The sequence below is a fragment of the Gallinula chloropus genome (genome assembly GCF_964237585.1).
Source record: "Gallinula chloropus genome assembly, chromosome: 1".
In the NCBI taxonomy this organism is placed as follows: Eukaryota; Metazoa; Chordata; class Aves; order Gruiformes; family Rallidae; genus Gallinula; species Gallinula chloropus.
Genome location: NC_140085.1, coordinates 40681224 through 40703833, shown reverse-complemented (window position 1 = coordinate 40703833; position 22610 = coordinate 40681224). Strand labels below are relative to the sequence as shown.

At 41.3% G+C, this 22610-nt stretch overlaps 1 protein-coding gene across 1 annotated transcript in view; it reads right to left on the bottom strand.

The window, feature by feature from the left end:
• The window catches only part of MET (MET proto-oncogene, receptor tyrosine kinase), a gene marked incomplete at its 3' end in the record, with an annotated part of 72527 nt that overhangs the window by 14044 nt on the left and 35873 nt on the right, over positions 1–22610 (bottom strand). The window contains exons 5-11 of the mRNA XM_084264573.1: positions 21813–21973; positions 20511–20613; positions 20159–20295; positions 17567–17731; positions 16631–16730; positions 7758–7970; positions 1556–1702 (exon numbers count right to left, since the gene is read on the bottom strand). Coding sequence (XP_084120699.1) covers positions 1556–1702; positions 7758–7970; positions 16631–16730; positions 17567–17731; positions 20159–20295; positions 20511–20613; positions 21813–21973 — 1026 coding nt within the window. The remainder of the gene's footprint in view (positions 1–1555; positions 1703–7757; positions 7971–16630; positions 16731–17566; positions 17732–20158; positions 20296–20510; positions 20614–21812; positions 21974–22610) is intronic.

Genomic DNA, 22610 nt, shown 5'->3' with positions numbered 1-22610 from the left:
CATCTCAGAGGTTAAGGAAGTATCACATAGCAGAACTGATTGAATGTAGTGCCAGTCTTGGTTGCACATGTAAATATAGGAACAGGTTCCGAATGCAACATGTGCCCAAGTATTGTGTGAAACTAGGCATTGGCAGCTCCAGGAAACAGACAGGTCAGAGAGCTGCACCTGCTTTTATAGTTTGCCTGATAAATCCAAGAAATGTAATCTGTGCTTTTCAAAATAAATGATAAGATAAATGAATATTTACTGTATTAATAAAACATTAGTTATTGCTATTTACTTAGATTGCAGGAATATTGTTCACAGCCCAGGTTCCTACTGAGATAAATACCATAAACACACAGAAAAAATAGATGGTCCCTGCTCCAAAGAGCCTAAGTAGACTTTGATCCCAGTCACACTTTCATGACTGGCAAAGTCTCCACTATTTTCAATGACTCAAAGTCCATGACCAGCATATTTTCATGGGGGTTTCACTGGGGTAATCCCATTCTGGTGCCGTATACCTTTTTTTATATTGGGGAATAAAAAAAAGACAAAGATACTGGAAGATTTGTGTGTTATTCTATAAATCAGTAGGTCAAAACTGCTCACAATTTAAATTTGCAGTAGCATTCTGAATGACTCTACTAAGACTGCTTTTAGAGCAATAGTGGAACTCAAACTAATGGTCCTAAGTGCCTGCATCTTACAAAAATAATTGAAATTATAAAAATATTTTTAATAAATATATATATATATAAAATAAAAATTATTTTTAAAAATTTCGGAAAGGACCTGATCCTCTTGACTGCAGCATAATTTTTTTTCTCAAAAGGGGGCTTGTGTAAGTAAACTTACTCCATTATAGCTTCCCATTCTTAGAATCACAGAACCATAGAATGGTCTGGGTTGGAAGGGACCCCAGGGATCAGAGTTCCAACCCCCCTACCACAGGCAGGGCCACCAACATCCAGGCCTGGATCTATACAAGGTTGCCCAGGGCCCCATCCAACCTGGTCTTGAACACCTCCAGGGATGGGGCATCCACCACCTCTCTGGGCAGCCTGTTCCAGCACCTTTCCACTCTCTCTGTAAAGGACTTCCCCCTAATATCTAATCTAAACCTCCCTTCCTTTAGCTTTAGTCCACTCCCCCTCGTCCTGCCATTATTTACCCTTTAAAAAGTTGATTCCCCTCCTATTTGTGTGCTCCCTTCAGGTACTGGGAGGCTGCAATGAGGTCCCCCTGCAGCCTTCTCTTCTTCCCCATATATATTTCCTCTTGTGTTTTGGATTAATAATATAATTTTATTTCTGTGCTTAGTTTAGGTCCTACTTCATGCCTAAAGCTCCAGAAAGTCTCTGTACAAACAGGTAGTAACAACAATGGTGATAATATTTCTTTTAAAATAGTCGATATTATTTGAATTTCCATCCCAAACAAATAGGGATAGAGATATCTCTGTAAACACAGGCTTAGTCTTAAATTTAAAGTTTATAGGTTCAATAGTGACATTTGGAATCATAATAAAAATGGCATTAATATCTCATGTGTGGTGTAGCTGCCTCACCTCTATATTTAGCTCGCTGTTGGATTTCAGGAGATCACTGGGAACCGTACACAGAATTGATTCGGACTGCAGGAGGAGGTTTTCGCAGCTTTTATTTCCAACTTTTAACACCTCTCCTTTAACAGCTTCTGAATCAATATAATTTCCCTTGGAAAAAAAAAAAAAAGCAAACCAAAATCAATTTCATATTACATAACCATCTCACAAAAATTAAGGATAACTCTTTTTATTACCTTGGAAAATGTTTTTAATGCAAAAACAATTGTGAAATAAAAGACTATTGTAAATTTACAGTGCCCTGTCAATATGCATGTGTGAGGGTTTTTTTGTGTAAATGGGAGTTTGACAGACAGGTCGGGGGGGATGATAAAGTTTACAGATAAAATCTGCTGTCACTAATACTCGGACTGACCATACAGACTTCTGAAAATGTAAATGTCCAAGGGATAAATCCTGCTGGTCCTCTGTAGATTTTTGCATAATTTGCACAAGAAAGGAAGCATTATGTGACCCTGTTGTTTATACAAAACTGGCATTATATTATCCACAAACTAAAGGCATCTCAAAAATTTTGTTCTGCAAGTGGTTATGGTAGCAGGAGTGAAGCTTTCAAAAAGAACTAATTAATTATAATCATAAAAATGCACAAATCTGTTAAAATCACGTTCCACAGACCAAAAAGGAACAAACCCTGGTAAAGATGACAGCATGAAAAGTGCACTCCCTACTCAGAAAACCTGCTTTCACATCCCGGGCTTGGATGAAATATTATTCCTTCTGGTATTTTGATAGTTGTGTCCAAAGGCCAAGTTCAGGATCTTCTGAGCTCAGGAGTGCATTAGTATTTAACAAGCTGCCCTACCCCGTGTACAGCTCAGCCTAAGCTGAAAGAACGGGCATACTAAGTGGGAGGAAAAGGAGAGAAGGGAGGATGGGGAGCAACACTAACACAGGCTGTTTATGTGGGCTGGATCTGAGAGCTTTTCACAAGAAGGGCGCATGGCGTCATGGCTGACGCTGCCATGAGGCCTCATCTACAGGGAAGGAAAGAAGAATCCCTATTTGGAGGAGCAAAAAAAAAACCCAACAAAGAAATCTTACTTTGGTACATGTTATGTTTTAGGACTGCTTAACAATCAGAGCGAGCCCTGGGAAAATGTTAATAAATGCCCAGGAGAGCCAGTTTAACGTCCTGTTTTGACTGGCAAAGCCACACCCCAGGTGAGTGCTTTATTATTGCTGGCATAAAAAAGTCAATTTTTCACTCTATCTTCTGCCCACTCAGAGCCATTCTATTTGGTGTTAATTAAGTAAATGTTCAGTGGGCCAGGGAGCATGTGATTGACTAGTTAATGCTTATTAGCATGGAGACACAGCAGATTGTGAGGCATTCATGTTGAAATCTTTCCTTTGAATGATGCACCTCTAAAGACTTGAATTTGAGTCGTCCATCTTCAGGAGAAATATATTACCCTGCAGAGGGCAGGTGAGTGGCCTCTTTTTCTCCTACACTAAATCTTAGATTTTTTTCTCCACAAAAACTGATGCTCAAGCAAATGAAAAAAACTCACATTGTACCAGTGATTCCTAAGGTGGCCCTTAGCCAGTTATAATGAAGATAGTATTTTTTACTTTTCTAATCTTACCATCACTTTGCCATTAATATATTATAATTTCAAATATATGCAATAAAATATCTCAGTATCTAAAGAGTTTCAGAACTCTTTGAGCAGTAGTTTTGCTCTTCTATGGACCACAAAATTTGCCTATGATTTTAAGAAAAGGAGGAAACTGACCCCTGTGGGAACCAGGAAAAATGTATTTCCTATTTAAAATGCATATTATCATTCTTCTTGCTGAGCAATAACCTCCCACACAAGCTGGAGAAGCTCATTACTTGAGTAGCTGTTGCAAACCAATATGATAGAGCACAACTTTAGAGAGATGGGAGTAATTTGGGTGAACATCTAGAAGCAGTATATGGATCACAAGCCAAGTGCAAGTTTTAAGACTGGTGTGAGAAAAATCTGCGAGGTTCCTAAGCAGAGCAGGTTGACTTGGGAAGAACTGATGGAAGTTGCTGCAGCTGCAGTCCTTTCACTTCAGCTTGCTCAGACACACCAGGGTTTCCACCTTGCACTCTCTCAGACCAGATATTGAGAGAAATATAAATTTCTATGCAACGTGGAAGAAGACTGAAAATAAGAGTCCCTTAAAATTGTCTCATAAAGAATGTGTTGCACTGGCTTAGGAACTGACTAGGTGATTCAGTAAGTCTTGCCCTACTCTGAGTTTTAGGACAGATGTGCCAGAAGACAGCCAAGATCTCAGATGCGAGGTGTAACGTGAAGTGACAATTGTGTTACCTATTTGTCTCATGGAAGGTTTTTATTTACAAATACACCTTAGTCACCTCGTGGCCCATTCCTAGGCCTCCTCTGGAAGCACGCACAGAGGCCTCACACCGGCTCTGTGCACAAGCAGAACCCCAGACAGGCCAGGTCTCTGGGCAGACTGAAGTAAGAAGCTGATTTTTTCCTTATTACTATTTTTTTTTTTCCACATCTAGGACACACTGGGCTGTCAACAAGCCAGTTTGCAGGTCTGGGGTCAGTGGCTGCTGCAGGAGGCAGGAGGTAGGCACTGTCATCTTCAGCAGACTCAGGTTTTCAGTTGCCCCCAACAGTGATACAGCAGAACTTTTCCTGCCCTGAGAGCTTCCTGTGTTGGCAGAGATGGGAGCACTTCTGAAATGGTGTCTTCACGGTGTTGAAGCAGAGAAGTGCCTCAAGCTACTCTGCCATGACCCTTCTGACTGGGGCATGGTGGGCACTGAGAGACTTCAAAGAGCCACATACTTGGCAGAGGATGACAGTGATGAAGTGGGACCTCACAAGACACGGTGGTGTGGAAGACAAAAGGGCTGGCACTGAAGACAAGAAGGGCTGGCATTCGTGGCACACAATGACTCTGTTTTAGATAGAAGGCTTAATGTTTTCTTGTATGTAACATTTTCTTACAAAGACATCTTATGGTCATCAGGGGAAACCAAACAGAACCTTTCAATTGGTACCCACTGTCATTTGATGAAAGCCAAATATGTCACACTAGATTAGTTTGATTGAAAAACTTATGATAAAAGCTCCCTCCGCCCCTCTGAAACTAATTAAGAAAAAGATAAAAGAACTTTGGTTTGGTAGAACAGACTGTTCGCTGAAGCAAGCTGCCATTTAATTTCATGCTGAGCTTGCTTAATTACTGCACAAAATATGACCATGAGGCATGTAAACTTGTGTGTGTGTGTGTGTGTATTTTTGAATGCGGGTATGGGGCGAGGGAAGAGCGTTGCCAATATGGCTTGTAATGATCTTTTGGCTCCTGACTAGAATTTCTGAAAGTCGCCTCACTGTTTTGATAGAAGCATCCCACTATAACTAATTCTATTTAGAGGAAGATGTTAAATTGGTGCTTGTTCATGCTTTGTTCTAGGAGACCAGCTTTCACTAATGTTATTCTCCAGCTGGTTGCCAGGAAATAATCAGGGCAGCAGGCTTAGGTAGACATCTGCCTCAGGTGCCATGACTGCAGGTGACACCAATGCTACAAAATTATGACATTGGTCAATTGTCAGTGGGACAGTTCTCAGCCAGCCTTTCACATCATAATGGCTTCTTCCCAGCAATAAACAGCACTAGGGACTTCTCCTTGTGGGACAACAAAAGGTTCAAGAGTAAAAGAGAGGCTAAAATACCTAATTTTTAACCTCAGTCCCTGGGAAGACAATGGAGCAAGTACTCGTGGAAGCTTTGCCAGAGGAAGGACAAGAACATAACTGGGAACAGCCAGCATAAGTTCCTAAGAGTGGATTTTGACCGGGAATTCTGATTGCCTTCTGTGAGGAGGTGACTGCCTCTGTAGATGAAGGGCAAGCACTGGGTAATGTTTACCTGGGTTTTAGCAAGGTTTGCAGCTCAGTCTCTACCAGCGTTGAAAACAAATCAGGATGATATGGACTGGATGGATGGACCACAAGGTGGGTGAAAAACTGACTGGGAATCAGCTCAAAGGTTAGAACTCTAACAAGTGGCACTTCTCAACGGCTGATACTGGGTCCTATGCTGCTTAAAATCCTTATTAATAACCTGGGCAAAGGGACACAATGCACCGTCCTTGTGCTTTCAGATGACATCATATTTAAGAAAATGAGACACTGGAGGGCAGGACCACTGCTCAGAGTGACTGTGACAAGCAGGAGGACTGGGTGAGCAAGAACCTCATAAAGACGGATCCAAAGCCCTGTACCTGGGGTGGAATAACCCCATGCACCAGGACAGGCGAGGACAGCAGGGTAGAAGAATATTCTGCAGAAAAGGACTTACAGTCCTTGTGGACAACAAGATGAAGTGTAGCAGCAGTGTGCCATTGGAATGATGAAGGCTCACCACATACTTCAGCAGCAGCAAAATAATGTATTGAAGGTGATTGCTTTCCTCTGCTCAGCACTCGTGAGACCACACCTGGAAAACTGCATCAAATTTTGAACCCCACAGAACAAGAGAGATACTGACAAACTGGACGAATTATAGCAGAGGACCAGTTATCTAGGAAGGGAGCTGAAGCACGGTATATACAATGCAAGGCTGGTGGAACTGGATTTATTAATGCTTTAAAATCTCCATTCTTGGAGATCCTCAAAAACTCATCTACACAAAGCCACAGGCAACCTGACCTAGTTTTTAGTTTAGCCCTGTTTTGAGCAAGGGGGTTACACTATGAAGACCTCTAGAGGTTCCTTTCAATCTTAAGTTATTCTGTGATTCTTCTCAAATTAGCTTCCCTTCCATGGATGGAAGGGAAATATGATATGCATGACCTGGAAAATACTGCTGTCACTGCACAGAGGCACTGAGCCATGCAGCAGCTATATATTCCCAGCTCTCCGCTGACCCGCACGCCAGAACTCTTTCTAGCATTTCTCCATAACTGAACAGAAGAATTGCTCTGCATTGAGGAAGGGGTGATTGTACGGCCACAAGTTCCGACCAGAAAAACAAAAACAATGCCAAAAGGACCCCCAGACTGATTATTATTTCATTTTTTTCCCCAAAACACTTTGTGGAGAGAGACCAGTATTAAGAGAGTTTGACCGGAGCCCAGCATGGCTGACTGAGGCTCCAAGGTAACTCCTGATTTACTAAAGAAATCTGGACCATCTTGGGGGAAAAGACCTCAGGGCTTCAAGATTTCACCCACAGGGGAGAAGAATTTGTGCTTACAGGGCTATGGAGCAGCTACAAAGAGAATACCCAGCATTAAGGCTTATTCTTTTCTGCAAAGCATTTTCAATGGATTACATTCTATATAAATTATACTTAGTCTCTATAAACTTAATATACATAACAATACATTTTCATAAAAATTCATCATAAATTTAAAATATCCGTATTCATACTGTTCCTACTTGATACTTGTAGCTCAGAAAAGCACTAGATTTCAAATGTGAAAAGCATTCTACTTTGAGATGCTGCACAAAGCTATGGATTTAACTTTCTCCACAGTACTCTTGTAGAGAGAGGCCTGTGCCTGAGAGGTCCCTGAATTCCTGAGAGATGTTTCTCAGTGATGTGTAGGCTACTCTCAGCGCTCTTCTAACAGGCACTCAGCATCAACTTTGCATTTTTCATGGATCCATAAATATTTAGGCTACAGTGGTGACTGACCCTCACAAGTGACTCTGTGCACAGGCCAGACTTTGCCTCAGCTCTAGAGAGCCCAAACTGCAAGGCCACTTTCTAAAGAGAACTCCACATCTTTTGTGAGGGAGGACACAAAACCCTGGGACAGTAAGAGTTGGGGCTGACATGCAGACCACACACTTCAGGTTTTGGACTGATGAACATGTTTAATCCTGAAGTGGTGACGCAGCTCATCGCATTCGGAAGCTGCTGCACTGTGGTCCTCCCATGAGGAAAGCCCCTCTTTCACCCCACCTGATGCCAACAGCCACCCTCATATAACTTGGGTTTCTGCTCCACATCTTTTGTGAGAGCTGGGGACTGAAATGAACGCAGTACTGAACACACTGCTCCCCATCTCTCTCCTTGTGCTTCCTTGATGCTTCTTTTACTTCATCAGATTGTCTGTTCCACACTGCACTGCTGATGTGGCAAATAATTGAGAAAAGTATTTCAACACTTCTTACCTTAATTTCCAGAAGGTTTCCTTTTGAGATTACCACTGGCTTTTCAAAATGCTTAAACACAGGATTATTTACGTAATCAAAATCAAAGTACAAAGAGCTGACACCATCAAAAATAAAGAAGACTTTGGTTACAAAGGGTGGTTGGAGGTTGAAGGGTTTCAGTGAAGGAGTTGTACAACAGATTATCTCTGAGCTAGAGCGGTGGCTACATGCCTGTAAGAGAGAAAGAAAGAGGTAATTGAGCAACTATGTGCATAGGAAGTCACTGATGAACGTAACTGTTCTTTAACAATACACATATATTGAAAAAATAAACACCAGAGGTCTTGTACTTCTTTAACCAAAGCAAAATCCCCATCAGCGCTACGCAGCGTTTATTTAGAGCTGGGAGAGAAGTAGAAAAACTTCATGTCAATGGTGTTTGCACTCTTGTTGAGGAAATGTTCAAGTAAACAAGCTTCCTGGCCTGATTGTTCACAGCACTTTTAAAGTAAATATTTTCCCGATAATTAATGGAAAATGATTTCCAAAGCCAAGGACCATCAGGAGGCTATCCTGGTGTACTGAGCTGCACTGGGACACAAAGCAGCCAGAATTCAGCTTACCCAGCCTTCGTCAGTGACTGCCACATGGATTTCCCTTCTTTTTACACTACCAAAGCAATAGCAAGGGACCAGAGGACAAGGTAAAAATGGGGCCAGTGAATCTGACTGAAATAGTGGGAAACAAAAGTAAAGCACCATAGTGTAGCCAAACTGCTATGTCTCCAGAAAGACACTACACATGCTGTGAGAAAGTCCTTGAAAGGCAAAAGTGCCATGGGATTCTGGGCCATGAAAGCTCAGCTAAGTTTATCTTATTTGAAAAAAATGTATGTGTAAGGTCCCAGACATGTGGTATGTGGTGTTTAGGAATGCTGGGTGTCATACTCCTAGGAGTGTTGACTGAGGGACATGCTTCTTGCTGCATCTCTGTGGACCAGCAAAGATGAGATGTTTCCTCCTCACAACTGCGCAGGAGCCACCAGACAGCAAGTTTGAAGCCACACTTGTCCCTCACTCTGCCATTATTACTCGTGAGGGTTTGCTCTAGAAGTGCTTCCTGGGAGAAAGCTGCTGGTTCACCTCACACTTCAGAAGACTTGCCAGGGCATGCTTCATGCTGTTGGGGTGCAATCCAGTGTGAAATGTCAGGCCAGGATATTTCCCTCTATCCCTACCACCTAGACACAGGATTAGTGTGACAGAGGAGACAGACCCAGACCCAGGCCCTTCCTATGATTACTGAAGCAAGGGCATCAGGAGTTTGCAGGCAGCCTGATCTGAAGCTGGGTGTGTGTAGGCAGCCTGCAGGGATAATGTGAATCCTTGCAGGTGGGGTTCATCCAGCCTGCACCCAGACACCTGAGTGGGAGTTAGTTGTCTATATTGTCTTTGCAGCCAAGAGAGGGAAACAGGTCACCTAGAGTGAGATTCATCTGATCCGTATCAGACAATAGCTTTAATTAGATTAACGGTGTTCTAGAAGGGTTGACTTCTGCCTCTCAGCTCTGAAGGTTTCTATACGACTAATTTGATTACAGTGTCAACAGCACACCCACAGACATCGATGGGAGGCATGGTGGGTGCTGGGCAGCATCACACAAACCGCAGCGTGGCTTGTGTGTGACTGTATTGAGTACCCCCTTCTCTGTGCCTCCCTTTCAAGCTGCCTACCGTGGATATGCCTGAAGGACTTCTGGCACAAACAAGAGTTGCTTCAGCTCCACAGAAGCATTTCTCTTCCAACTGTACAAACCTTCTGTAAGTAGTTCCCTGTACGCTTTGCCCCGACAACAGAGATTGCACTTATTTTCTTAATATAAATAGAATGGCTGACATGTCCCCAGTGAGAATGGGGCTTAGCTCCGAGTCATTGTACGTCTTACATTTCTCCTACAATAAATTTCCCTAGAAAGCCAACAGTGCTGTTGAATACCTTTGCACATCTAGAGAAGGCCAAAAAAATGTATTTTTTTCCGGGTTGTTTTTCAAATTAAATCAGTTCTCATTAAAAAATGCTGTCTGAAGGAGCTGTGAAATTAGTTTACATTTGTCTCTAATATACTAAATTAATGCAATGTAATTTTGCTGTTTCAAATCAGTGACATAACTGTTCAAGCTGTGTCAGTTGCACACTCAAATTTGCCTGAAAAGGGGGATTAAATTAGCTATCTAAAAATCGTCACTTCTTCTTATCACCACAGCAATTCATGTTTCTGTGAATAATATTGTGAAATTCTTAACTTTGCCAAGGGAAACATTTTCAAAGCTCTGAACTTGAGCACTGGAGTTTTAAAGCTCTGCTACAAGGACTACATGTCTGTGAGCCGCGAGGTCAGCACTCAGTGAAGTAACTTGGTGCAGCTCTCAGTGATGCCAACGGGACTTGCACCCGTGTAGCTAACAGGTCCATGTAGACTCCTAGAACAAACTCAGAAGTGTTTGTGCATCACCCATGACAACACAGCAATCTTCACATAAGACAAGGCCGAATTTTCCTTCATTTGTTCACAGCATTAGACTGTTTGCCCTCTTTCTGAATACCTTGTTCTACACCACTGATCATACCCGAGGCTTTGTTGTATCACTCGGACCTAGAAATTCATTTGAATCAGTGCAGTAATAATAAGATCCATCATTACTATAATGGATGATCAAGCAATACTTTTCCATGGTATATGAATATTCGTACAGATATCTATCATATCGTGTCGATTCTAAGAAGGGATTAGCAAAATACATATAATTATAAACCCAACCATATCCCAGGAAATCATTATATTTATTTGATTAATGTAAATTCATTAGACTTTTTATCTACTGTAGAGTAGTGATGTCCCTTAAATGAATAGCAGTGGTATTCATAACTTTGTTTGTGGCTATCTATTAGAATCAGATACTTTACTTTATCATGCTGGTCTCTGAAGAGGAAGCTTTCAGAAAATGATAAAAATCTAATAATACTCTTTGGAGGGGATGCAATGTGACTGATTGGTAAGGTCAAGAAAAATCTTATTTGCAATGCCCTTATTGGTACATGATTTGACATGACATTTTTACCTTGAAATTGGTTTTAGCAATTGAAGAATATGATGGTTTAGTTTTCAAGAAATATTGGATTGAGGATCTATAAGAAAAAAACCCTAATTCAATCTATTGCCTTCTCAATTAAGATACTGCCTATCACCCAGCACCTTTAACTTTTATTTAATTAGGCTTTAAAGCACATTCACTTTAAAAGCTAAGCCTACATCCTTCCTGTGACTATAATCTAAATCTGAAGACAATCGAGAAGAAAAGATGTAAAAATTATGGAGAATTTCACAAGCATAAATAAATACTATACTCCAAGGGGAATAATAATCCATTGCACAATGCATATGACTCATCACTTAAAGGTATGTATTCTTGTTTCATTCGTAAAATATGACCCTTGAGGCAATTAATTCAAACCTGACCTACAGAATCTGAACTTCGGTGCCCAATTCAATTTTTTTTCATCTGATAGAACAACAGGAAAAGTATGAGGGAGGACCTCTGAGCTCCAGAGGTCTCCCAGCAGCTGACCCAGATAAGAGAGGGGCAGTTGGATGTGTATTACAGGATCTGCAGCAGTCAGAAGGGAGAAAAAGGCCAATTTATTCTTTCATAAAAAGTAAACTTTTGGAGTTCCAGCGAGGAATGAAAGATGAATGAGGTTAAAGACAGACTAGGAGTCTCTCCAAACATCTTTGCCCACGGATGATTTCTCAATAGAAAAAGATGAGAATTCAGGTCAGACTTGAGGAAAGCCCGTTCAGGCGGCTTTTCTTAGGAGGTGAGAAGCTGAGCAGTGACACCCAAGCAGGGTATCCTGAAGATTTTTTCGGAGAACTCACTGGCTTTTGCTGCCATTTCATGTAGTGCACTGAATGGTCCTAACAGGTTGGTAGCATTTTTATTCTACCTGTCTTCTTGGATGAAGGGATGAGAGTTGATACTTTCAGCCTATTTTATCATTGATCCAGAAAGTAAAGTAAAACCTCTCTTCCTTCTGGGTCTGAGCGCCAGCCCTTTGCACAACATGACCAATACCAATGGGGAGTCTAAATTCCTCCTTGGGCTTGAAATAGTCAATGTGCCTGCCATCCCCACATCTCTGGCACCCCAGCAACTTCACAGTGTGGTGCAGATTCGGCACAGAAAGAAAGGCCAATGGTTCACTTCTGTCTGGTGGGCTTCTGTAAAAGCTTCAGCTTCTATAAAGCTGCCGCAGAGTCGGCAACGATAGAGGCTCCAACCCTGAGTGTCTTTAGATTAGGTAGTCAGGAATGCTTTCAATAATCACATGTTCAACATCCACAGTTCCCAGGGAATTGCTTCTCTTGCTTATTTAACAAATCTAAGGTGAATTCACTCAGGCAAATTCTAGGCATTTTGACGAGTATTATGAGTATTGATCATTCACAGACTTCTAAACATTGAAGGAACTTCAGGGTATTTTAAAATTCTCCTGTAATACAGCAGGAAATGGCATCTAGCAGGGAGCAATTAAGAAATGCTAAAGATCATTCAAGAGACTACTTACTGAAGAGATAATTAAAAGTCTGTGGAAAGTGATGCTCCTGCATAGCTATAGGGTCAGTTGTTGAAGGTCATGCGTTAAAAGGTGCCTATTTTGCAACCTTACATATCTTGGGACATTCAGGGTTAGAAGAGATTAAGCAGTGGGAGTATATATCCAAATTAGTTAATGGATGGAATATTAAAGACGCTACACAAAGGATCCCTGAATGACCACTTGTTTGCTAGTGGGGGATCAATGCAAAGCACAGGCTGTCAAAAAGAAAACCCTGGCCCCACGTCCTTCAGAAGCAGAAGAATCACCCAGTGCAATGGGTCTACCCTCCACAGCAGAGAAGGCTAGAAGATGCTTATTTTATAAACAGGCTCCTGCCCAAACACCAATGCAAACCGTGCAGACCTTTTTCACAGGCACAATGCAAAGTGAAAGGAAGGAGCGAGCAGCTTCCCTCCTCCTGCCCCTCACAGGGGAACTGGGCGTGTGAGTGGAGCTGAGAGGGTTAGCGTATCCTTATGCATTATGTAGGGCTGTTGGGAATTCACACAGCACTGCCTAAATTCATGGGTTTGGGGTTTTTTTTTTTTGTTCCTAGTCAGAACAAATGGTCAAAAGAACTCACGAAATAGAAATTAAAGAGAAACACATTGCAAGTGCTGAAACATATGGCTCAGTAACTCTAGAACATTTTTTTTTTCACTCGTTGAAATACCAAATTCCAAGAAGGCAAAATGTATTATTTTGATAGTGTTAACATAGAATGTAACATAAACACAACCAGTGTGAACACAGTATTGAATAATTTTAAGGAAATTTAAATAAATAGGAAATGAAATTGATAAAGCTGAAGCAAGGCATTTTTGTCTTGTAGAAGAAAGTTACAGAAATACTGAACTTCCAACGTGATAGTTGAAAAGCTCAACCTAACTGTCTCTTCTATAGGGGACTGGCATATTGCCCCTAAAATGTTTAGGTCTTGGGGAAACTGAATTTCTTATGGGGAGTTTTTCCAGAGAAACTCATTTGCCAGTTGTACCACTTATCTCTTCCACCTGAATGGAAACAAACAGGCAGAGAACAGCAAATGCCCCAGGGTGCGTCAGCTGGCTCTGCTCCCTGAGGCTTTGGGATGCAGAGCATCCCCAACAGCTCCTGCTCCTTAACAGAGGTGACCTTCCACTCACACTGCAACTCCATCAAGCCATAATTAAGCCTGATGGCTTGAATGAAGGGTTCTGGGACAGATAGCTAATGGGAAAGGAGAAGACCTCTTTTAAATTGGGCACCACCAGTTTTAAGGAGAGGGTCTGTCTGAGAGGTGGCAGAAAGAATGAGCAGAGCTCTAGGAAATAACATGTATCAGAAGTTGGAGCAGATTGGTCTGTTTTAACTGGAAAATAGTAAGGGTGAATCATAATGTAGTGTAAATATGTCAAATTAGCAGGAGAAACTGATAATCTGCTCTTCATGTCCACTGAGGGTTAAAAAAGAAGACAGGTAATTAGGAGCTAGGATTTGGGTTAATTATTAGAAAAAAGTATTTCTAAACCACTAGGTAAGCAGGTAGAGCAGCTCTCTCCAAAGTTTGTTTAAGTGAGGTTGTGAAATTTCTTTCACAAGGAGCTTTAATAACAGCCTAGACAAATACCTGTCAGGCAGTGGTCTGCGTACATTTGCTCCTGGCACAGGGAAGTGGGCCAGGCCAGGCTAGGGCTTTGTGGTCCCTCCCAGGTGGACTTTTCTTTGATGCTTTGGGATGTGTTTTGGTGCTGGCTTTGGTTTTCCCAAGAGCCAGAGTTTCTGAATGCTGACAAAAGCAGCTTCTCAGAGGAGGCTGGTGAGAGAAAACTGAAAAGAGAAAGATCTTAAAAAAAATCACTCAGCTCTACTCTCCCAAACTAAGGAAGCAAAAAAATATATGATCTGAGCTATAGGACTTCATCAGTTTTGTTTGCATTGTACTGTTGGTCTGGGTTTGGTCCATTCAGGACCACAACCTGTTTCTCCTTTATAAATGGGGCAGCTTGTCACTGCTGTGCTCTGGATCCCTGCATCAGAAGTAGTTCCTCATTGTTATTTATTTTTTATAATGGCTGGATTAAAGTTTGTGTTTTTGGCGTAACACACGTGCGTAGGGCCCAGAAACTCCAGTGCAGGACGGGGCAGGCCGCAGTCGTATGCATCCTCCACCAGCAATTCCCTCAGTTACACACTGCAATCTTATTTTGCCACTTACAAATCTTCCCATTCTCCTGAGGACAAATATCTTTCCTTGAGAAACAAGCTCGAGGTAAAGACTGGTGGCAGAACAAATGGGAAGCAGAGCTGCGCTGCCACAAGGCAGGGAAAGCCATGGAGCGCCAAAAGCCTTTAATATCAGTAGAGCAAAATATATTGCTTGGGCAGTGTCCAAGGATAAAACCCTCTGGATTACAACCTCTTCAAGGTTATATTCCACCCCTTGTGCAGGGAGAATGAACTTGTGTACAGCTGCTTTTACACTAGGGTAGATGCTTAGAGATCAGCAGTGGTGGGGGACAGGAATTCTTATGGAAAAGGCTTCTTGTGTGTTGGCAGGTATCACACACGCTGCAAAGTATGAAAAGAAGAAGGGAGCTAATTCTGACTGTCTGTGTCCATGTGTTTCTTCACTAGCAGGTTAAGCAGGATGGCAGCAAACCACTGCTCAAAGGAAAGGTTACTCCCCGGTGTTTGTGGGAGAGAGTAAACTCTACAGTGTTCATTGTCTGGACTTTCTAGTCACTTTTGGACAGTGGATTTAGCTCTTTAAAACTGTTGGTCCCATCAAATCTGTTCAAATTCTGTGGAAGTCCCAAATATTTGACAAGCAAGATATGCAGAATCAGGGCCTGAAGAGAAGCAATATTGCATATTCTCACAGGGAGCAGAGAAAGTAAGTGAATGATCTTTACTTCAAAAGAAAAGACTGTCCCAATCCACAAAAAGGGAAATCTAAAGAACTGATTTCAGGAATGATCTTTTCTTTGGAAATCTTATGTACTTTAAAATTATCTTACCCACATTACACACAACCTAGTAAATACTGAGTGGTTGATTTCACTGAAATATTTTGCTTCCGACTCCTGGCTGAAGTGTCTTTTTGATAACACTGAACACCACGTTTCATTGCAGGGACACTGATTTTAAGACTAAAATCTGAACCCATTAAATTACAAGCCACGATTACATCCAGCTGAAATTCAGGTCCCGACACTCATAATATTATACAAATTAGGATCATGAAGAATATTATGACCTTGAAGCTATAAAAGACTGCAGATTTGCAGACATACCATTTAAAATGCTTTGAGCACACCTAGGTCTAATACTTAGAATTCAGTACAGGAATTAGTGTATGATGAACATTAGAAATAAACTGAGAATATGAGCAGTACTGTCACATGTAATAAGGAGTGTAGGTCAATTTAGCTCCAGTTAGGCTAAACAGATCTTACAGGAGAAGAAAATGTTGGAGATGCAAGACAAACACGTAGGCAAAAGCACAGAGGAAGAGTTTGATCCACCTAACCCACAGATGTCATCTTTGCCTTATAAAAAACATGGATTTATAAAAAATATTGATCACATGGTCATATCTGATCACCTTAGTTAGATTTAGATGCTGTATTATCAACTCAGGTAACAAAAGAAGACTCAGATCCCTCAATGACCTGCTATTCTTGCAGAGGTACCTGAGTGCAACAGCCTAATCCTCTCTAAAATTTAACTGCTCAACTTTGATAAGTCAGTAAAGATTTGGGCCGGTAGGTAATTTGACAATCAGGAATTCCTCAAAATAATACTTCTGATTTTACATATTTACTTCTCCTCTTTCTTTGACACTTGTTCCATTTGCCTTTTACATCCACAGTTACCATTTGAATAAATTTCTGACCTACAGCAGCCCTTGAACTCGCCATGTAATCTGACATACCCGCATTGTGCTGCATTCAGTCACTGAATTTACATCGTTAAATTACAATATAAAAATCTTATTATCAGATACTGTAAGAGGCTTATTTCTTTGGAAAAGGTTCCTTGGAAGCTGTTGTTTTACCTCCTGCTTAATTTCAAATTTGTTGTTGGGTTTTGCCTGTGCAGTGGAAACAGTCTGTGCAGAAAACATCAAAATGTCGGTGGAAGCCTGGAAGTTTCAAGGCAAAAATCAAAGTATTTTGACTGAAAATTCCGTGCCTTTCACCACACAAAGATGACAAGATAACAGATTGTCTTTTCCAAGACTGACTCACCACAGAGAAGTTCATTCCCAGTTTAGGTACAGTAATCACCATCTGAGGAAAGCACACTGAGTTCAAGTTGATTCCCTGAGCTGTGATTGTACTTCCACCACTAGGAAAAATTTAAAAAAAAAAAAAAAAAAAGATGAGTAGGATAATGATACATCTGCTATGATAATCTTAATTACAAATTATATTTTAGAGTAAATGACAACATAAAACCAGAATTAGAGATATATGGGGTGAATGCAAATACATAATTCTCAGCAGTGAGTGTATTTTTCCGGGAAACAACCTGCTATAACAACTAATCAAATACAAGAAAAGAAAAATAATTTAAATAATTGAGGTACTCCAGGACATAAACCAAATGTGTACATCTTAAAGGGGGGTGTAGCATTTGCTAACTTACTGCTTTCAGTGGTGCTGAAAAAGGTGTCTTTTTTTTCCTGCTGACATTTTTTGGGCAAAGGCAGATGGCTTGCATTAGAGCTACTGAGACCATAAATATGTCACTTAAAAACACATATATACTACCATACACATATATTCATAATATTTATGTAGCGCTGGATTTAGACTGTTTTAAAATCCATTTGCTCTCCTGAGTACTGCTGACTTGTCACATTAAATGAGTTGCCTCACTGATCAGCGTAATGTCCAGGCACAGCATAGGAGACACATGGAGCTGCACAGTGGGTATCTCTGCAGGACATCACAGGTACTCTCAAGCAGCAGCAAGGAGTTAAACCACATGAAGGAAAAGAGGGGGCCCTTCCCCCCTTCTCCTTCACCTCTGAAAGGAAATGATCTGCCCTCTGCAAGTGTGCCATAATAGAAGCAATTGGCATGGCAGATAGAGATAAAAATGCAATTTCTTTTGATAGATTGCTGCCATTCTTCTCTCATTCATTACTTTCCTTGTTTCTAGACGAAACTTTTACTCACCTAAGGAAAGATTTGGCTGGGTGGATTTTTAAAACAACGGGGTCTTCTCTGTATGTGAAATGACCGCTCGCGTCTCGAGTAGCTTCGTCGATTCCCACCCTCACACGGTATTCCTGGGGGATTTGTTGTGCTGGAGTGTAGCACTCCACAGTGCTCACCGATACGCTGGAAGGGCAGAGAAAGGCTGGCTTGTCAGGAACACAACAACCCTCGCTCGGTTTAAAACACTGCCTTTTAGTGGGCCTCAACCCTGCCTACAGACCAGCTTGTAAAAAATCATCATTGATTCCTCCACTGGATGATCACACTGCAACAATAAGCAGGGTGTGAAGTAGAAGCAGCAGCGCTGCTGCTTAGGCTCAAGATTCATCTCAATTTGGTGGAGTTGCACCTTGCCTGTTAGAAGGTGTTTCCTGAGCTCTGGCAAGAGCCATGTCAAGCTCCGCACCCTGCAAAGGCAGCTTTCAGCCTGGAAAACGACAACACGCTCCAGGTGTAAGCTTGTTCTGCTGTAACCAAGGGGTAACATCTCTCTCTTTCCAATCCACAGGGTTTACCCTGTGTTTAAAACCTCAAAAAAAGGTGCTGGTGGGAGGATGTATGACATCAGAGATACCCTGCCCTGGGGACACCTGCTGACTCCAGCTGCTGCTGAGGGGCAGGCAGAGAGCAAGGAGATGTCAGGAGGTGAAAATTCCGTAAGAGCTGCCTGAATTCATCATAGCAGCATACTCTATGGAATATTCACTTTTCCCTTGGTCTCTCATCCTTGTCCCTGGAAGTTCTCCTCCTATACTGCACTCAGTGAGTGAGTGGGCAGCAGACGGTTGATGGTCCCAAAGCTTGAAGCGCATAAAGTGTGACCACAGGGAGCAGGGCACATAAAAGGTGACAGTAACAACTGATTGGAGAAGCAAATGTAACTCTACCAGCTGGTTTCAGTGATTCGGACCCAACTACATGTGAGGCTGTTCTCAAAGGATGTGAGAGATTGTCTCTAAATTAGGCATTTGCTACCACTTATGAAGCTGTTCAGGAAGGTGGAGATCACCGTGTGCTGTAGGGTTTAGTGATTTGTTCATATGTATCTGGAAGCTTTTTACCACCTTTTAAAGGAAAAAAGGAAACCCTTAATCTAGGTGACATCAGAACTGGGGAAAACTAACAGTTTAGGTAGAGGAATATCTGTCCTGAGGAAGTGGCTAAGACCTATGTAGACGTCTCCTGACAGTTTGGCTGGTGAGAGAGGGTGTGCTGGGGATACTTGCTGAAGAAGCTTGCTGGGTAAAAAATACGGTTTGATACCTAGAGGTCCCCCCTGACCAAAGCAGACATCTGCCTCTGAGCTGGCTGTCCTCTCACCCCCCACAGGGTATGTCTCAAATGGATCAGATGAATCATTACCTTTGCTTCATATATTTGCCCAGCTGAGATGATGACATCAATAAATGCCACCCTAAACTATTAAGTAGCCACTGAATAGAAGTGTTGAAGATCTTGATGATGATTAAATATGAGACTTGAATACCTAAATTCCTTTCTTGATTTACTCAGACTTAGCTGATTTGATCAAGAGTGTACAATAAATCATTTAGCAGCAGAGAATAAAATTTAGCTCTCCTGACTTTGCATATGACACTAACTAATAGGCTATTGCTTCCCTGTGTTCTCTGCAGGTGTGATGTTTCACCACTACGACTTTCCGTGGTCATTAGGAGAGGAATTGCTGCATATCCTGTTCCTGGAACACAGTGGGATGGATTCAGCCCTTGGATGCAGAGGTGACAATTCTGGAGCCACCCGGCTATACCTGCAAGCAGCACCAAGCAGGATTTACACCATGGTAGGATGGCTACCAAATTCAGAATGCCTGTCTGCCTGTAGCAGCAAATCTGTGCTTGGTATTTAGCTTTCATATTCATCTGGGATTGAAGGCATTTCCACACAGAGCATGTCAAAGATTCCTGACTGAGTTCCTACTGGATCCAGTACAGAGCCACAAGAAATTCTGGCTTAATCTTCAAAACAATTCATAAATACCAGGAAAAAAAAAGTCCCAAACTGATGCTGCCTCTGTTTTGGAGGCTGTTCACTGACAGCAGTGCAGAAATAGCTGCTTCTCTGCCCGGGATACACATTCCCACACTGGTCAGGTTTCCACCAAAAAAATCAGTGGGAAATGGCAACCTGCACCCACTGGATGCTCACTGGGAGCTGCTGCCTGAACAGCAGCTCTTGCTAATACAAGGGAGAGGACTGAGCGTGCAGCAGTCAGGGTGACAAAAATGATGGGAAACGGGCAGTCTCTAGTCCATTAGAAGCTGAGCTGCTACTTTATGCAACCTTTTAATGAGGTTAATGAAGGCATTACAGAATAAACAAGTCTTCTAGGGAACCATAATCCCTTCTAGGAACCTTTCAGACATCCTAAACTCAGGATGTAATCCACAACTGAGTGCTTGTTGCAGTATCAATTCTCCAACGTGTAACACGAGCAGAGAAATGCCTGTTGCCAGGTTTTTTTTTTACTTCAAGACATTTTAATCAAGCCATTTCAATATTAAAAGCATCACTTTTTAGTAAGGACATTACCTTTTCAATGAGCATGGTTTCTCACCAACAAAAATCCTTCTGGATTTTCCACAGTTTAGGTATTTTCCAGATATGGTTAGCAATGTTCCTCCAGATTTGGGGCCATAGGTGGGAGAGATACTTGTTATTACAGGATTCTGAGGGGGGTGGTGAAAATAAGAATGATGGATTGTTAAATTATTTTCAAAATGTGAAGAGGAAGAATCTTCATACATGTATTAGCATTTTCATGAAGTAATAATAAAGCAAACAAGAATACAGAATTGCCATATTGGATTGGACTCATGAGGACTCTCCTTCCAGTTAAAACTGAAGCTAATTTTGACCAAGAAGTTTTAATCACAGCACTTACCACATATGAAAATGTATTGAATAGTGTTTTGCCATGTCCAACAGAAACACTACTGGATATATTAAAACTTGGAGTTTTTGCAGCAGGAACCGTGCATTCCAGCCTTTGGAAAACAAAGAAAAAGATGGGATTACTTTTTTTTTCCTGGCTTGGGGTTTTTTTTTGGTATTAAAATAGAGCCACTTCAAACTCATAACAACAGAGGATCCTTACTAAACAAATCATCAATCTATGCACGTTACGGACATTTCAGAAATAACAGCTGAAAGAACTGTGGTCATCTTTAATACTAAATACAAACAATGTGGTGTTTATACATGGCCAGAGAAAATAATTTTAGCATATCAAATAAATTTCAGAAAAAAAGAAGCATGCTAGAGAAAACAAATACCTCCCATACAATGGCTGAGCTGGTTTTTGGAATTTTCCTTTAGTGCCAAATTTTTTTTCAGGCAACTGAATTAGGAAAACATGCATCATACACACAGGTTTGTTGTATACACTTAAATATTACAAAAAATTAAACTTGAAGTTTTGTAGCAGGGTGTGACAGGGTATTTACACAGTCTCATCTATGAGCTAGTCTCCTTAAATCATTTTGTTTGCATTAAGACTGTTCAGAATAGCAGTTAGGAGAGTGCTTGATACTTCTGGAGGGTGCTATTTTGCTATTGTACGTAAAGGAATAGGTGAAGCCATGCCATGATTTGCACATTGCTTTGGTGGAAGGCAGTCATATGCTTTGAAGTGAGAGAGGATATTCACTGAACTTCCTATTTCTTCAAGATACCAACCAGAATAACCTCTGTCTTAAACTTAAGCCATTATCCCACTGTCTCGAATACTTATTTCTAAGGAGGAGGAGGAGAGGTGCAGCTGAAGGTCACAAACCTCCGGATGACGGAATACCTGCATCTTCTCACATTTCTCTCCAGCAGTTTCACAGATCAGGAAGATGGAGGTGACATAACTGAGCCCAGCAGGATCCGAGCCAAAGGAACCTGCCCCCTTTTCAAACCTTTGAATAGTTTCGCTCTTGCCAGCTCCCACAGATGTTGAACAGCATTTCACAGACAACCTGGGAGAAGCTGCTGCAGGAGCTATCAGCATTAACTAGATTTATTTGATCTCCATTTCAAGCACTTTTCTTTTCTTTTCTTGGGGAGCTTATCGAACCAAGGGATTGTTTGAAATTTCAGACTTGGAGATGACACTTACAGACCAAATGTTTAGATCAGAAAAATATCCCTACCACGTAAAGAACATCTGTGTAAAAGGAAATTACCATTTCAGGTTTCTTACTTGTTTTTGTTGCTAGATTTTGCTTCCAGAGCACAGATTTGTCCTCCGATATGGACTACTGTATTTTTTAATTCAAATTTATTATTTCTGCTGAATCCAAAGTCCCATCCACAGAGTGTCAGTTTTGTCCCACCTTCTAAGGGAGCACTGCTTGGGAGAATCTGTTGGGGAAAAAAATTTGAAATTGTGTTAGTTACATCAGGTTTTCTTAAACTTCAAATGGAGTTAAAGAATGTGCAAAGGAATAATTTTAGAAAAGCATTTCTTCTGGTAGACTATGTCCTACCATTCATCTTAATTGTTCTTCACCTTTCATTTGTCACATTATGAGCTTTCTCTGACAGTAGCAATAAATAACAAAACCTATCCTAGAAGGCTTTGAAGGATAGTGTTTAGGGGCACTGAACAAGCTGTGCATTGTAATAGTCTTTTAAATCCCGCCGTTCTTGTCTTTCACATCTTATTTCTGGCATGTTAAACATACAATGTACTTATTTTGTTAGAAGCCGAATGCCGAACACAAAAGAGCCCCAAAATGACCATTTTTTGTCAGCTTGATGAAAGTCAGGTTCAGAGTGAAGTAGCTTCAAAGACACCAAAATCCAGTATCGCGTTGGCTGTGATAAAGTTAACGTGACTTCTGCTATTCTTTCCTTAAATCTTTTACATTTGGTCACCTCGAATTCTGAGTTAAAAATAAACTACCCCTCAGAAACAGAGAGACAATCTACAAAGGAAATGCTTTTTTTTTTTTTTTCTTCTGTATATTGTAAATTGTCCTGTAAAATATAACAATGG